Source organism: Schistocerca cancellata, chromosome 2 (assembly GCF_023864275.1).
Source record: "Schistocerca cancellata isolate TAMUIC-IGC-003103 chromosome 2, iqSchCanc2.1, whole genome shotgun sequence".
Taxonomy (NCBI): domain Eukaryota; kingdom Metazoa; phylum Arthropoda; class Insecta; order Orthoptera; family Acrididae; genus Schistocerca; species Schistocerca cancellata.
In genome coordinates, this window is record NC_064627.1 from 711,941,231 (window position 1) to 711,957,168 (window position 15,938).

Here is a 15,938-nt window from a genome sequence, read left to right on the forward strand (position 1 = left end):
TCAGTTTCAATCTGCAGTTCATAACCAATAGATTGTGGTCAGAGTCCACATCTGCCCCAGGAAATGTCTTACAATTTAAAACCTGGTTCCTGAATCTCTGTCTTACCATTATATAATCTATCTGATACCTACTAGTATCTCCAGGATTCTTCCAGGTATACAACCTTCTTTTATGATTCTTGAACCAAGTGTTGGCTATGATTAAGTTATGCTCTGTGCAAAATTCTACAAGACGGCTTCCTCTTTCATTCCTTCCCCCCAATCCATATTCACCTACTATGTTTCCTTCTCTCCCTTTTCCTACTGACGAATTCCAGTCACCCATGACTATTAAATTTTCGTCTCCTTTCACTACCTGAATAATTTCTTTTATCTCGTCATACATTTCATCTATTTCTTCATCATCTGCAGAGGTAGTTGGCATATAAACTTGTACTACTGTAGTAGGCATGGGCTTTGTGTCTATCTTGGCCACAATAATGCGTTCACTATGCTGTTTGTAGTAGCTAACCCGCACTCCTATTTTTTTATTCATTATTAAACCTACTCCTGCATTACCCCTATTTGATTTTGTATTTATAACCCTGTAATCACCTGACCAAAAGTCTTGTTCCTCCTGCCACCGAACTTCACTAATTCCCACTATATCTAACTTTAACCTATCCATTTCCCTTTTTAAATTTTCTAACCTACCTGCCCGATTAAGGGATCTGACATTCCACGCTCCGATCCGTAGAACGCCAATTTTCTTTCTCCTGATAACGACGTCCTCCTGAGTAGTCCCCGCCCGGAGATCCGAATGGGGGACTATTTTACCTCCGGAATATTTTACCCAAGAGGACGCCATCATCATTTAATCATACAGTAGAGCTGCATGTCCTCGGGAAAAATTACGGCTGTAGTTTCCCCTTGCTTTCAGCCGTTCGCAGTACCAGCACAGCAAGGCCGTTTTGGTTATTGTTACAAGGCCAGATCAGTCAATCATCCAGACTGTTGCCCCTGCAACTACTGAAAAGGCTGCTGCCCCTCTTCAGGAACCACACGTTTGTCTGGCCTCTCAACAGATACCCCTCCGTTGTGGTTGCACCTACGGTACGGCCATCTTGTATCGCTGAGGCACGCAAGCCTCCCCACCAGCGGCAAGGTCCATGGTTCATGGGGGGGGGGGTCAATGTTGTAATCACTGAAATAATATCACATACTCTCTCAACCTTTGAAGTTTCATTCCAATTACTTCTCCTCTTCTGGGTGCATCACTTCTTTTGTCAGGCAGTATATTTGTTTGCTGTGTGCTTGTGTTGAACAGATTTAAGACAAATTCTCAGAACAAATTCATCCCATCTGCTCTAGTACACTCAACATTGTATGTAATTCTGTGTTACATACAGTAATTCATTTTGTAAACAAATATTGCTCAGGAAACCACAGAGCAACCAAGAGTCCCCACTTCTTAGACACATCTGTAAATACAGCTTATTAACTGTGGTGCTCATTAAAAATTTAATCTTCCTTCTGTGGCTCTACAGTTCATTGAGAACCTTGGCCTTTCCAACAACAATCCAGCAGCTATCACATTTTTTTTAATCCTGTAATCCCATTTTTGCACATCCTCCATGACCCAGTTTATCCAAGTGGTTCTCAGAGATCTCATCTTCTTCGACCCCCCTGGCTTTCCATCTAATATTATTTTAGTTATTTCCACATGCCACACTCATTTCAGTCTGATTAAATACACTATTCTTTTAATGGGTGGATCTTTATATTAGCAAACAGCTCATGACTGCGCTTCCTCCTTCGTCTTCCTCTTTCAATGGTTGGGCCATCAATTCTTCAAAGTGCCTTTCTTTCAAAGACACCTAATATTCCAATACCTTTAGATGCCAGTGACCAAGTTTCCCAGGTTTAGGGTAAGCACATGTCTCACAAGTGTTTCATAAATAATTAATTTGGTGATCAGATTAAGAGTAGTGCAATGGTTATCTCACTGGACTCACATTCAGGAGGGCAACATTTCAGATTTAAGTCCAATCATCCAAATTTAGGTTTTCCTTGATTTCCCTAAAATTCTTATGGCAAATGCTAGGATGGTTCCTTTGAAAAGGCTTTCCTCTCCTATCCTTCATTGGTGCTCCATCTGTAATGAACGCATCATCGACAGGACGTTAAATGCTAATTTTCTTATTAAGGGCCTTCAGTAAAATAGGTTTTTAATGCAAAATAGGCTCTGTTGGCTGCTATTAATCTGTGTTCAATTTCATAAGGGGTGTCATTGGAGTGGTTGACCATAAATCCCAGATATTTAAACTGATATTTAAACTGTTCAACTGTCTCAAAAGTATAATTGCCCAAAGTTATTAAGGAAGGCATGTTCTTCTTGTGTGCTCTCCCAGCAGCCATATATTTTGTTTTATGTTAGTTGGTATTCAGTCCCTTACTCCTACTGACCTGCTCAAGTGTCATGAATGTTGCCTTCATTGCCTTCTGAGTTCTTGCAACGATATTTATTTTATAAGCATAAGTGAGTATCTGCACTGATTTGTACAAGCTAATTCCTCTGCTCTACAGGTTTATGTACCTCATGATCTTCTCCAAGGTAATATTAAAAAGGAGACGTGCCAGAGCTTTTCCTTGCCTTACACTATCTCATATATCTAGTGAATCTGACATCATTTAATATTGCAGTGCCAGTGTTGTTTAGAAACATGATGCAGTGTTTCTTCAGGCATGAATGCATATCCGAAGGAGCAAGCACTGTGATGATTACAGCCATTACAAAATACATGGCATGTATTTGCAGTTGCAAATATGGACAACCATCAACTGTATAATGGAGCAACGACAACGAAAATTTGTGCTGGACCAGGACTCGAACCTGGATTTTTCCACTTATTGCAAGTGATTGCCATACCATTAGGCTATCTTAGCACCTCATTCTTTGTTATTCTCAGGAAACTTCATAATTTTTAAGGAGGTCTTAGTTCAATCAAGTTTCCCCCTGTCAATGTCATTTGCTAACTGGTAATTGATTTGTTAAAAAAAAAAAAAAAAAAAAAAGTGATGTGTTCCAATCCCAAATTCAACTGTCCTTGCTGAAATTTTCCTTAGATTGAAGATCTGGTCTACTGTCGGTCTCCCTGGGAGAAAGTCTCATTCTCTCTGAAGAGTTGGGAGGAGATAGACAGTATGTTGGAGAATACTTCATATACCACATTTCGTAATTCCTTGATAGTTGTCACAGCCCAATATGTCTTCTTTCTTGTACACAGGGCATATAATTCCTTCTCTTCACTTGTGCGGGCATTTTCCTTCCATCTCATAATGAAATGACCACCTTTAGGAAAATCTGTTCTAGTGCCTGCCACTTTTCTTGAATAGTTCTGTTGGAATATTATCTGTTTCTGGTGCTCTTCTGTTCTTTTTTTTTTCAAAGCAGTCGTTCAAGAGTTGGTGGGACAGGATTTTCATCTAAATCATCCATGCACATCTATGGGATCTTTCTCTACTACTATCAGTTTGAAGTTGAAGAGTTTATCAAAATGTTACCACTATCTTTCATAAATCTCTTTCGAATCACCTATGATTTTTCCCTGTTTCATCCTTTACCAAGGTAGTTTTTGTAGTGAAGGGTTTCCAGGCAGTATTTATTTTCCTATAACATTTCCTCACCTCATTCTGATTCCTAAGAAGCTCCAGTTCATTAATATTTGCTTTCCCACACTCTTCTTTTTTATTTGATGGACCCGATTTCCACTCCCCCTCATTTTTTTATATACTTCCATCACTGCTTTGTACAATTTGACTGTAACTATCTTGTATATGTTTCATTCTTTTCCTCTGTTGTTCTAATTGCTCATGGACAATTTGTAAAAACTTCTTCCATGGGAGAGCAAGACACAGTTTGGTACAGAAGTGGTTCTGGAATAGCAACAAATCTGTACACATAACAGACCATGAGGAATTGCTACCGGATGGCAATGGAAACTCATGGGCCTCAGCACAGACAGTAGGTATACCTGTGACAGCTTCAGATCAGACATGAGATCCAGAACTGCACCACGTCTTTGTAAGTTAAGTAAATAGAAAATCTGTCTAATGCTGTTAAAATCAATTCACCCTCTCTCTGTGGGCATCCCATCCTCCTAATTGTAAATTTCAGGTGACTAGTTGCTTTTGTAGGATGGGAAGAGGAACAAAAAACTGCAAAGTTTTCCACAAATAGTAGTAATTACACAGGGCTTCTTATCATGGTCATAATACCAATTAGGGCAATGGAAGATAGGTGTAAACTACTTAATAAATGCCATTCTCCTGCTCAAATACACTCCTGGAAATTGAAATAAGAACACCGTGAATTCATTGTCCCAGGAAGGGGAAACTTTATTGACACATTCCTGGGGTCAGATACATCACATGATCACACTGACAGAACCACAGGCACATAGACACAGGCAACAGAGCATGCACAATGTCGGCACTAGTACAGTGTATATCCACCTTTCGCAGCAATGCAGGCTGCTATTCTCCCATGGAGACGATCGTAGAGATGCTGGATGTAGTCCTGTGGAACGGCTTGCCATGCCATTTCCACCTGGCGCCTCAGTTGGACCAGCGTTCGTGCTGGACGTGCAGACCGCGTGAGACGACGCTTCATCCAGTCCCAAACATGCTCAATGGGGGACAGATCCAGAGATCTTGCTGGCCAGGGTAGTTGACTTACACCTTCTAGAGCACGTTGGGTGGCACGGGATACATGCGGACGTGCATTGTCCTGTTGGAACAGCAAGTTCCCTTGCCGGTCTAGGAATGATAGAACGATGGGTTCGATGACGGTTTGGATGTACCGTGCACTATTCAGTGTCCCCTCGACGATCACCAGTGGTGTACGGCCAGTGTAGGAGATCGCTCCCCACACCATGATGCCGGGTGTTGGCCCTGTGTGCCTCGGTCGTATGCAGTCCTGATTGTGGCGCTCACCTGCACGGCACCAAACACGCATACGACCATCATTGGCACCAAGGCAGAAGCGACTCTCATCGCTGAAGACGACACGTCTCCATTCGTCCCTCCATTCACGCCTGTCGCGACACCACTGGAGGCGGGCTGCACGATGTTGGGGCATGAGTGGAAGACGGCCTAACGGTGTGCGGGACCGTAGCCCAGCTTCATGGAGACGGTTGCGAATGGTCCTCGCCGATACCCCAGGAGCAACAGTGTCCCTAATTTGCTGGGAAGTGGCGGTGCGGTCCCCTACGGCACTGCGTAGGATCCTACGGTCTTGGCGTGCATCCGTGCGTCGCTGCGGTTCGGTCCCAGGTCGACGGGCACGTGCACCTTCCGCCGACCACTGGCGACAACATCGATGTACTGTGGAGACCTCACGCCCCACGTGTTGAGCAATTCTGCGGTACGTCCACCCGGCCTCCCGCATGCCCACTATACGCCCTCGCTCAAAGTCCGTCAACTGCACATACGGTTCACGTCCACGCTGTCGCGGCATGCTACCAGTGTTAAAGACTGCGATGGAGCTCCGTATGCCACGGCAAACTGGCTGACACTGACGGCGGCGGTGCACAAATGCTGCGCAGCTAGCGCCATTCGACGGCCAACACCGCGGTTCCTGGTGTGTCCGCTGTGCCGTGCGTGTGATCATTGCTTGTACAGCCCTCTCGCAGTGTCCGGAGCAAGTATGGTGGGTCTGACACACCGGTGTCAATGTGTTCTTTTTTCCATTTCCAGGAGTGTATGTCAGAGAGCACTTTGCTGTAAATATACACTGTGATAGGAAGAACTGTATGAGTGTAAGTAGGTATGCACAGAAGTCCTATTCAAGACCTATCCAAGTAAATTGTGCTCCATAGTAGTACCACGTACCTTATCTGTGTTGAAAAATATAATTCTGAAAAGCTGTTTCCATGGGAAAGTGTGCTGCATGAGCACTTCCAGCAGGATCAGGTTATCACTAGTGGATCTGTGTCTACTGAACCAACACTGGTGTGGCCAAGGAGATTTTAGGTCTCTGTGATCTAGACCAGATAATAGTTTCCTATGTGTTCCCAGATCTCTCCTACATAGTTAGCTAAGGTAATTATCCAATAATTCTGGTGCATGTTCAGTAATTCCCTGATTTGACAAAGAGGACCAAAATTGCCGCCCTCCATTTGTCGTCTGCCATATTCCATCAACAAATTCTAGCAGACTTTTCTTCGATTCCTTTCTGAGTTGTTGCAGTATGCTGTACTCAAGTTGGTTGTACTCAAATTGGTTGTGACTCTGTGCAGTATCATCTGAACCTGTGCAATGCCATCCACCTGATAATGAGCAATGCTCCTCTTTCCACCAGGTCTAAGAAGGTCTTGTCTGAAGATCGTGGAGTAGGTGTATCGGCAGCTTTGTGGGAAATTGGAGCAAGGTTGTCCACCTATTTCTGGATGCTGTCTCAATACTCAAACACAGTCAGATTACTGAGATTACTATGCAGTGTCTGCCCCTGGTAGCTGCATGGCCAGCGTGACAGAATGTCATACCTAATGGCCTGGGTTTGATTCCTGGCTGGGTCAGAGATTTTCTCCACTCAGGGACTGGGTGTTGTGTTGTCCTTATCATCATCACTTCATCCCCATCAACACACAAGTCGCTGAAGTGGAGTCAACTCGAAAGACTTGCACCAGACGAACAGTGTACCTGACGAGAGGCCCTAGCTACACGGCATTTCCATTTATTACTATGCAGTGTACAGTTAGCCGTTCTCAGCCTCTACTTTAATGGCATATGTGTTTGTGCTCCTTGCTCTGTCTGATGCAGGCTATCCCAGGAGAGCATATTGAGAGATCTATGGTGGAGAACACCCTAAAACAGAGCTGAAGTATGAGCTGTGCCCCGTGTTCAGAAGGCATAACGCTTCTAAAGACATGTGGTTTTTAATAGCTTGACATGGTGTCAGGTTGTGGTAGACCCCAATAGCAATCTGCATACACCAAAATCCCTACACAGGAGGAATGAATAGGGGAGCGATGCAGTAACACTGCTGAGAGCCTAGTGAACCATGTCTTTGTTAGGAAATAGGTACAGGGAGATTAGTTTCATCCTATATGGGACGTGTACTACTCCAGCAACTGCTTGCAAGTTTGCAATGAAGAAGGGAGGCCAGTAGTGGTACTTGTCACTGTTAAATATGGCCAACCACCTTCAGATGCCTCTCCACCAAGATCAGCCTCTCTGTGTAAACTGTAGCCTATTAGTAAAGGGTTGTCATACTCCTTAACATACCTTGTGCCAACAGTCTTAAGTCCCTCCACATAAACCTTGAACTCATTCAGGTTCCATTGCAGTACAGGATACAAATTATCAACAATATTTCTTCTGCATCTCCTTTTTTATTTTGCTGCTGAGATTGCAGATATATGGCTGTTGATGGTTCAGAGGAGGAGATGGTTGGTTCCCTCCAACAGCTTCATACTTTATTACTTCCTTGAATGAGACTTCTTCAAACTAGTAAGTCAGAGCAAGTGTAGCATAATATGATGGTTTTGGCTGACTATCCTCTGCTTGTGTTTATACAAATGGAATTTCTTCTTGGATGTGACAAATGTTTTGGCAAGCTGATTGCTATGCTTTGCAACAAGCTTTAATGTGATGGGGCTTGCTTATTTTTGTGCCCACAGAACTCTGCATAAAAGATTTACTTGCTACTGGGAAGTTTTTTTTTTTTTTTTTTTTTTTTTTTTTTTTTTTTTTTTTTTTTTTTTTTTTTTTTTTTTGCCCCCCAGCCTTACTTGCAGGAGCGTATATTTGTTTCTAGGCTGCATCAACCAGTATCATTTTTTTCGCCTCAGCACAGGAAACTTATTTGGTTGCTTATATGCCTTGCACTTTCTTTTCAGTCTAAATATTTTGCAGCTTTTTTCAATGTTGTTTGATTGCTAGAGCAGCTGACATAGAAATGTGAGAGGGAACAGATGCTTCATTCCACATCTGCCACATGTTGCCTGCCCGTTGTTTGTAAGCATTGTATGGCCATATTGCAGCCACTTAAAACATCTCAGAAGTCTTAGTATGGATTGCTGCACTTTCAGAAGGAGTAATCCTGCTTAAAGTGCTCCAGTATGTTTGGAGCAACAAAATTTATAATGAAGGTAGCAGTCTTTTCAAGCTCATAGTTGACCCACTTCATAATGTTCTACACATTTATTACTCTCTCATCAGTTCATTCATTCAGCAATTCTTTTGCATCAATATTTGTAGTATCAAGCATGCAACACCATAGGTTTAGTTAAGGAACCATATGTTTTCACCACAAAAGATAATGCACCTACTTTCCTGTATTCAAGCAGCTGGTCAGCTTTTTAGCTGTGATTATTTTTATTACATTGCCTCACTGATTTGAACAATTTAGTTACACATTCAAATGCTTTTTGAATGTAAGAAGGAGATGCCTTTTCAGATGTCCATTCTTCCCCCTTTTCATCTGATAACAGACTTGCACAATATTCTGTCAACAGACCACGCTATCATCATTGAGGTAGTGATGGAATAAACTTCGGAGTATGGAGCACTCTCACTTTATACATGTGAGTGCCCCTCCCACCTTTCTACATGAGGTGGCAATGGGGTAGAGAATCTGGTCAAGGTTCACGCCCTAGTGTCACACTTAAAGTCACGTTCTGCGCCTGTGTTTGCTCGAAAGTTAGTCGCGTTTTGCACCTGTATTTGATAAAAAAACTATGGCTGTACAAAGGTATAGGTCAGATGAACACTACCCCTTTGTGTTGTTGGCTTTCTCCTTGGTCAACATCCAAAACTGGCAGTTTTACTTCTGTTTCCAATTCCACAGTGAGCACTCTTTTGGTACCATATGTATTGAGTTCATACATTGTAGGAAATATAATTTCTAATCCCTACATTGCTGTCTTCTTGAGACCTTCTTGTACATGATACACACTGGAAAAAGCAAAAAAATTAAACATACGTTCATTTTGTCATTTAATCACAGCTACTGAGCCAAGGACAAATAAGCAATATTATCCCAAAACATACCACTAATTTCACTATGTTCACATCATACTCCGGTAATTCCATTCTCCAATTTTGTGGCTCTGAGCAGCACCAAAACTCTTAAAATCGAGTTCTATTGCTTCTTAACAGATCATTTTATCTCCGATCTCTTTATCAAGATTTCAGTCAAAGTTCTGGCAATAGTTAAGAGTATTCAAAGACAGGCTTCTACATTGTTCTTTGAAATTTGAGTGCCCACTATTTCTTGGTGTTACCAGTTCAGTCCTTGGACTTAGTGTTACTAAGATCGCTACATAATAACAGTACAGTGAAACCCCTGCTTTACATTTTTGTGTGGTTGAGACTCAAAAAACGCAAAACTGAGAAAATACAGAATTGATGAAAATGTTAAAACCCCCAAATATGATCAAAAGCAAACGCAATTGGCATATATGATTACAAATCACAATCCTCTCCAATACTTTGTGTGCAACACAATGTTTGTGTAATAATGTGTGGTATGGTATTTTGTCAGTTCTTTAAAAAATCACAAATGTGTAACAGCCAGTAAAAACTCATCAAAAAATTGAAACTGGTATCTGGGAACAAGGTAATTGAGCTGTTTTCTGACAGGCTATGACTAAAAATTATATGTTCAAAACATACATTTTTGAGAGGTTACCCTTTGTGTACACCCAGAAAAAAGCAAAAATTGATGAACATGTAGCATTAAACCAAAAACATCACAGCAGCTAAGTGGTTAAACCATAAGCATAAATCTGGACATCTGCTTAATGACATACATTGCTGTTTTGTTTAATGCTTTTATTATGAGCCACACTTCATGTGCTCACGACCATTAAAGTGTGATTTTAGGCTTGATGAGAGAATGAGAGATGTGAAAAATGAGTCTACTTCCCCAACTGGCATTACTAGCTGACTAGAAGTTGTCTCAGTGAATTTCTGTACACTGTGTAAAAATTAAATTTGAAAGAAAGCTCAGGTGTTAAGTCTTTCTTCATGCCCTCTATCACTACTGCCAATCTTTATGATCTTCATTGTGTGGTGTAGGCGGTGCAAAGTATTTACATGAGTAGTGTATGTATTTGTTGCAACTGTTTCCTGTCAGATTTGGACACAAAAGTCTTTAAAATGTGCTATTGCAAAACCCTTGTTCTACTTCTGTGTGACACTTCTGTCACAGCACATCATCTACACAAAAAGTATATTTTCAGCACTCCACAAAATGCTTTCACCCCCACCTGCAGTCCGATCACTGAAGGGCCACTTGCGCTCTCCAAACATCGAGCAGGTGAGCGTTGGTGTGGTACAGTGGCTGTGCTGGCTGTTGGGTGACTTCAAGTCGCAAACCAATAAGAGTTCACTAGCTGTAAATGGGTGACATTTCCTCAATTATGACTCGGCATTTTCTAAAGACTCAAAGTGTTTGAATTGAAAAGGTTGATGATTGATATTGTTGTTGAATACAGTACATTGGAAATACATACAAAAAGATGAAATTGAGTTATAAGTGGCACAAGAAAAGGTGGTGGCAGGGTCTCTTCATCACATATTGGCTCAGTCCGCAATGCTTCGCATCGACTGTCTTGTTTTTCCATTATCTCTGCAACCTAATAGTAGTTGTATCATAATTGTGCACTGAAGCTAAATGTTGTTGCAAGCTGTGTTGGCAACACAGATCAGTGATTACGTCAGCATTTCCTCTCTTACATCTCCCCTCTCCACAATGGTCTAAAATATTTCCTTAATTCTGCTACCACCCAAAACATCTGTATTTTGAGCTGCTTATAACTTGTCCAGATACATCAAATGTCAATATGAAGAAAACAGGATGGATTCAGGCAAGATGTCAAGTAAGAACTTAGAATCAAGGTAAACCTTAATAGGAAGATATGTAAAACTGAGAAGTTTTTAGCAGAGTTTTCCATAGGGGCTACAAATTTATGGTGTAAAATCGCAAAAACATAACATCGGAGAATGTAAAATTATAGTTCCATTGTGTTAACGATGGACCTAATGAAATGTAATAACTGTAGAATTTCTCTGATCGAATTCCCGAACTCTGTGCCCATACTCTTATGCATGTTTCAAATACAATCAATTCTCTCCTTTAGTTCATTCCGATGGAAAACACATCCTGGATATTAATGAATTGTAGTTAATAGTTGTATACTCTTGGCTTCAATGTCTGCTGTTACACAGTGTGTGTTCAGTGTCACTTCCATGAATGTTCAGCCACATACTGTATAGGATAACGAGAAGTACCTACTGTCATGCACTTAAAGCAGTTTAAAGCATATTTTTAAAGTGCTGAACAGTAACTCACAATCTGCAATTTAAATTACAGTATATCTGGCTTATATACCTCTTTTGAAATAGTTTTCAGTAGCGTGGTCAATGAATAAGCTCACCATAATTTATAAATAAATTGTTTACTTGAAATAATTTACTTACACACTTTTTAATTTTCCAGTTCCAGGAGGACCTCCAACTGACATACAATGTACTTCATTAACATCCCACAGCATTTTAGTTTTGTGGTCAGCACCACTTCCCAATGAGATTAATGGTATTCTCTTGGGTTACCGGATAGTGTACCGTGCACTGTCTACTTGGGATGGTAAGTAATACCACTAAAACATGTACCTAGCTTTGTTTCTGCAGTTATGGTTTTGTAAGAAGCACTGATTTATTTTTAATTTTTTTCTATATATACTAACTGAATATCAACTTTAAAATAAGTTCAGTTTATTAATACTTGATAGACCAACTTTTGCATGATTATAATTGTCATTAGATATTTCCCTATTCAGTTTTACACACAAAATCTTCCCAGTTACAGTAGTTGCATAATGTTTATCACCAAATTACTCACATTCCGTATTGGTGTGAGGTGAAATATTGAGAACACTCTAAAGCATATGGAGTTCCTCAAGGCTCAATCTTAGGTCCGCTATTGTTCTACATATACAGGGTGTCCCATTTATCTTGACCACCCTAAATAACTGTTTGTCCAGATGCAAATTACAAAATGTTTCAAGCAGATGTTCTTTAGCCATCAGGGGGACATCAATCAGCATGATTGCCTTCATTGTAGCTTTGTTTTTTACGAAGATATGAACAGCGGTATGACTTTTAGAAATGGCACCCTGTATTTTTTATTCGGTAATTCATTTCCTCTCCTAAAAACCTGTTCAGAAATGTATCACAGTGTACCATTAGCTGAGACACAACATTATTAATTACATAACTCAACACTGACTTTGAGCCCAGGTTCACAATCTTGTCAACTTACTGGAGTTGTCAGGAAACAAATGAAAACCAAGTAAAAACATAGCACAAAATTGACTTTGACTCTCCTGTACCATTGCCCAGGAGAAGAACATTCAAAGGTGCTCAGAGTGGTGATCCTGGACACTGATACAGTGGTGCACTCGTTGAATGTAACAATTATTTACTGCTTCCAATGTTGCCTGCTGAAGGGAATTACAAGCGAGCACAATACGTTCCTGTATGTCCTCTGGAGTTGATCGAATGTAGCAATAGACAACGTCTTTAATACATCCCAAAGAAAAAAGTCCAGACGATTTAAATCAGGAGACCCAGCAGGCCAAGTAACTGTTCCTCCTCGACCAACCCATCTGTCAAGATAGCTTCCGTTTCGAACATGATGTGCACGCAAGGCATTATGTGCTGGACATCCATCATGTAGATACCACATAAGCATTCTGGTTCTTAGCAGCAGTTGGTCCAGAAGAGGAGGAAGAATTCGTCTGAGGAAGTTAGCATATGCTGTGACGTTTAGACTACCATTGATGAAACACGGGCCAATAATTGTAGTACCAAGCATCCCACACCAGATGTTAACTCTTCATTGACACTGATGTTCCACCTGTCTAAGCCATCGTAGGTTGTCGCTGGACAAATAATGCATGTTCCTTGTATTTACCTGTCCTTTGTTTGAGAAGGTACATTAATCAGTAAATAGAACATTGGGAAGTAGTTCGGGATGGCAAGGATTTGCTGCTGTGCCCACCGACAGAACTGTACATGATTCTGGAAATCATTCACATTCAATTCTCGATGTAGGTGTTCATGGTAAGGATGGAACTGGTGATATGTAAGAATATGATGTACACTGGTTTTAGGACTGTCAATCTCATGTTCAATCTGTCGTGTGCTCACATGTGGATTCATAGCAACGGAAGCAAGAACAGTAACTTCGGCAGCTTCATCTGTGGCCATAGGTTTGTTTGATCAGTGTCACAGAATAACTCAGAGATGTTGAAAGAATTAAACTGTTAGATTCTTAAGAATGGACAGAAACTATCCAGAGAGAGTCAAAGTTTCACAAAGTGGCATTAAATGATGGCTGTAGTAATATACTACTACCCCACACATACTACTCCTGTAGGGATCATAAGGACAAGATTAGATTAATTACAACATGCAAAGAGGCATTTAAACTGTCATTCTTATTGCACTCCACATGTGAATGGAATGGAAATAAGCCCTAATAAATGGTACAGTGGGACATACCCTCCGCAATGCACTTCACAGTTGCTTGCAGAGTGTAGATGGAAAAGTAGATATTTTTTATTTCAAATATTGTTTGTTTTGGGAAGTGTTCATCAATTCAAAGTTTTCTTATATTTTATCTAAAAACAAAGATGATGAGACTTACCAAACAAAAGCACTGGCAGGTCGATAGACACGCAAACAAACACAAACATACACACAAAATTCAAGCTTTTGCAACAAACAGTTGCTTCATCAGCAAAGAGGGAAGGAGAGGGAAAGACGAAAGGATGTGGGTTTTAAGGGAGAGGGTAAGGAGTCATTCCAATCCCGGGAGCGGAAAGACTTACCTTAGGGAGAAAAAAGGACAGGTATACACTCGCACGCACACACATATCCATCGCACATACACAGACACAAGCAGACATTTGTAAAGGCAAAGAGTTTGGGCAGGGATGTCAGTCGAGGCGGAAGTCCGGAAGTCCGCCTCGACTGACATCCCTGCCCAAACTCTTTGCCTTTACAAATGTCTGCTTGTGTCTGTGTATGTGCGATGGATATGTGTGTGCGTGCGAGTGTATACCTGTCCTTTTTTCTCCCTAAGGTAAGTCTTTCCGCTCCCGGGATTGGAATGACTCCTTACCCTCTCCCTTAAAACCCACATCCCTTTGTCTTTCCCTCTCCTTCCCTCTTTCCTGATGAAGCAGCTGTTTGTTGCAAAAGCTTGAATTTTGTGTGTATGTTTGTGTTTGTTTGTGTGTCTATCGACCTGCCAGCGCTTTTGTTTGGTAAGTCTCATCATCTTTGTTTTTAGATAATTTTTCCCACGTGGAATGTTTCCCTCTATTATTTTCTTATATTTTTTCATAGTTGCCATGGTACTAATAAACAAACAAGTTCTTTGAGTATTGAGAACGCAATCAGTAGTGGAAGCGTACTCTGCAGTTCTTACTGGGCTAGTGTTTAGTGTAGTGAATATTCCTCTCACACCAAGAACCAGTTCAGCTGTTCCCAAACACATCTGATGTATGCACTTGCAAATTGCAGTGTGTCTTAATCCAGACATTTAAAGTCTGAAAGATTTCCTAATAAACATTTACCGAACAACAAGACCTTCCACAGAATACATTAATGTCTTGTGTAGGCAGAGTCTTTTGGGAAAAGGCAAATAGTGTTAGAACACCTGAGTTAAATGACTGAGTACATTATCACACTCAGGACAATAATGGCAGTAGTGCTAGAGAAATCAGAAACTGATAATGTGAGTCATGTGATAGTGTAAAAAATGTGATACAGGAGTATCTCCTTTATCCATACCATCTTCAGTGAGCGAAACATCTTCAGTGAGTGAAACATATTACTGAAAGAGATTTTCACTACAGAAAAGCGTTTTGTACTTGGTTGCTGGAGATGTGTGCACAGGATCAACACATTCAGCTGTTCACTGATGAAGCAAATTTTACCAGGAATGGAGTGCAGAATTCCACAACATTCTTTTATGGGCAGATGGGAATGCTTTAGGAGTTGTGGTAAAAAAGGCATCAACAACAGTTAGCAGCAATATATGGGCTGGCATAATTGGGGGCGGATTAAGTGGATCTTTCATTTTCTATTGGACAGTAAATTTTTAATGGAACATCTAATTTTTTGCTGAAGAAACTTCACTACACTTATGTCAGAACATGTGGCTCTTACACTAAGGGACACCACCTCACTTTGCTTTTCAAGCAAGGACAATGTTAAATCAGTGTTTCCCAAAGAAATAGATAGGTCAAGGGGCAGTAACATCTTGGCCTGATTGATCTACTGATTTCAGTCCACTGGATTTTTATTTTGCGGAGCATTTAAAGATATAGTGTATTCAAGACCTACTGCAAATGATGACATTCTTCACCAGATACAGCAGACACCTGGAATATGGGAATGAGTAAGACAATCCGTGATTTGGCAGTTAGGACCTTGTTTCAGAGCTAATGGTAAACATTTTGAGCATTTCATTTAACCATCAGAAGACAACACTTCAAAAGAAAAAATACCACAGACCCAAGCTGGAAATTAGGATAGAACTGAAGCAAACATGTAACAACAACAAACTGTCTGTAACTAAGAAAATAGAAAGCTGACAATATACTTCTTTGCAAGTCCTGTATCCATTCCTCAGAGATTTCTCAGATATTAGTTAACTATCTCTACAAAGGTATTTAATTATGTGTGTGTGTGTGTGTGTGTGTGTGTGTGTGTGCGTACACTGTCTAGTTCAGAAGAAGGCCTTTTTGGCTGGAAGTATACTTGCTTGACAGTCTTTTTATTGTGCCTATTTGCAACTCAGCATCTCTGTTGTATGGTGAGTAGCAATCTATCCTTTTCATATTACTATCATTATTCCATCCAGGATTTACCACTGTTTG

At 40.8% G+C, this 15,938-nt stretch overlaps 1 protein-coding gene across 1 annotated transcript in view; it reads left to right on the forward strand.

The window, feature by feature from the left end:
- LOC126158058 (Down syndrome cell adhesion molecule-like protein Dscam2) overlaps positions 1-15,938 on the forward strand; it is a 222,721-nt gene that overhangs the window by 135,950 nt on the left and 70,833 nt on the right. Inside the window, exon 13 of the mRNA XM_049916417.1 lies at positions 11,486-11,632. Coding sequence (XP_049772374.1) covers positions 11,486-11,632 — 147 coding nt within the window. The remainder of the gene's footprint in view (positions 1-11,485; positions 11,633-15,938) is intronic.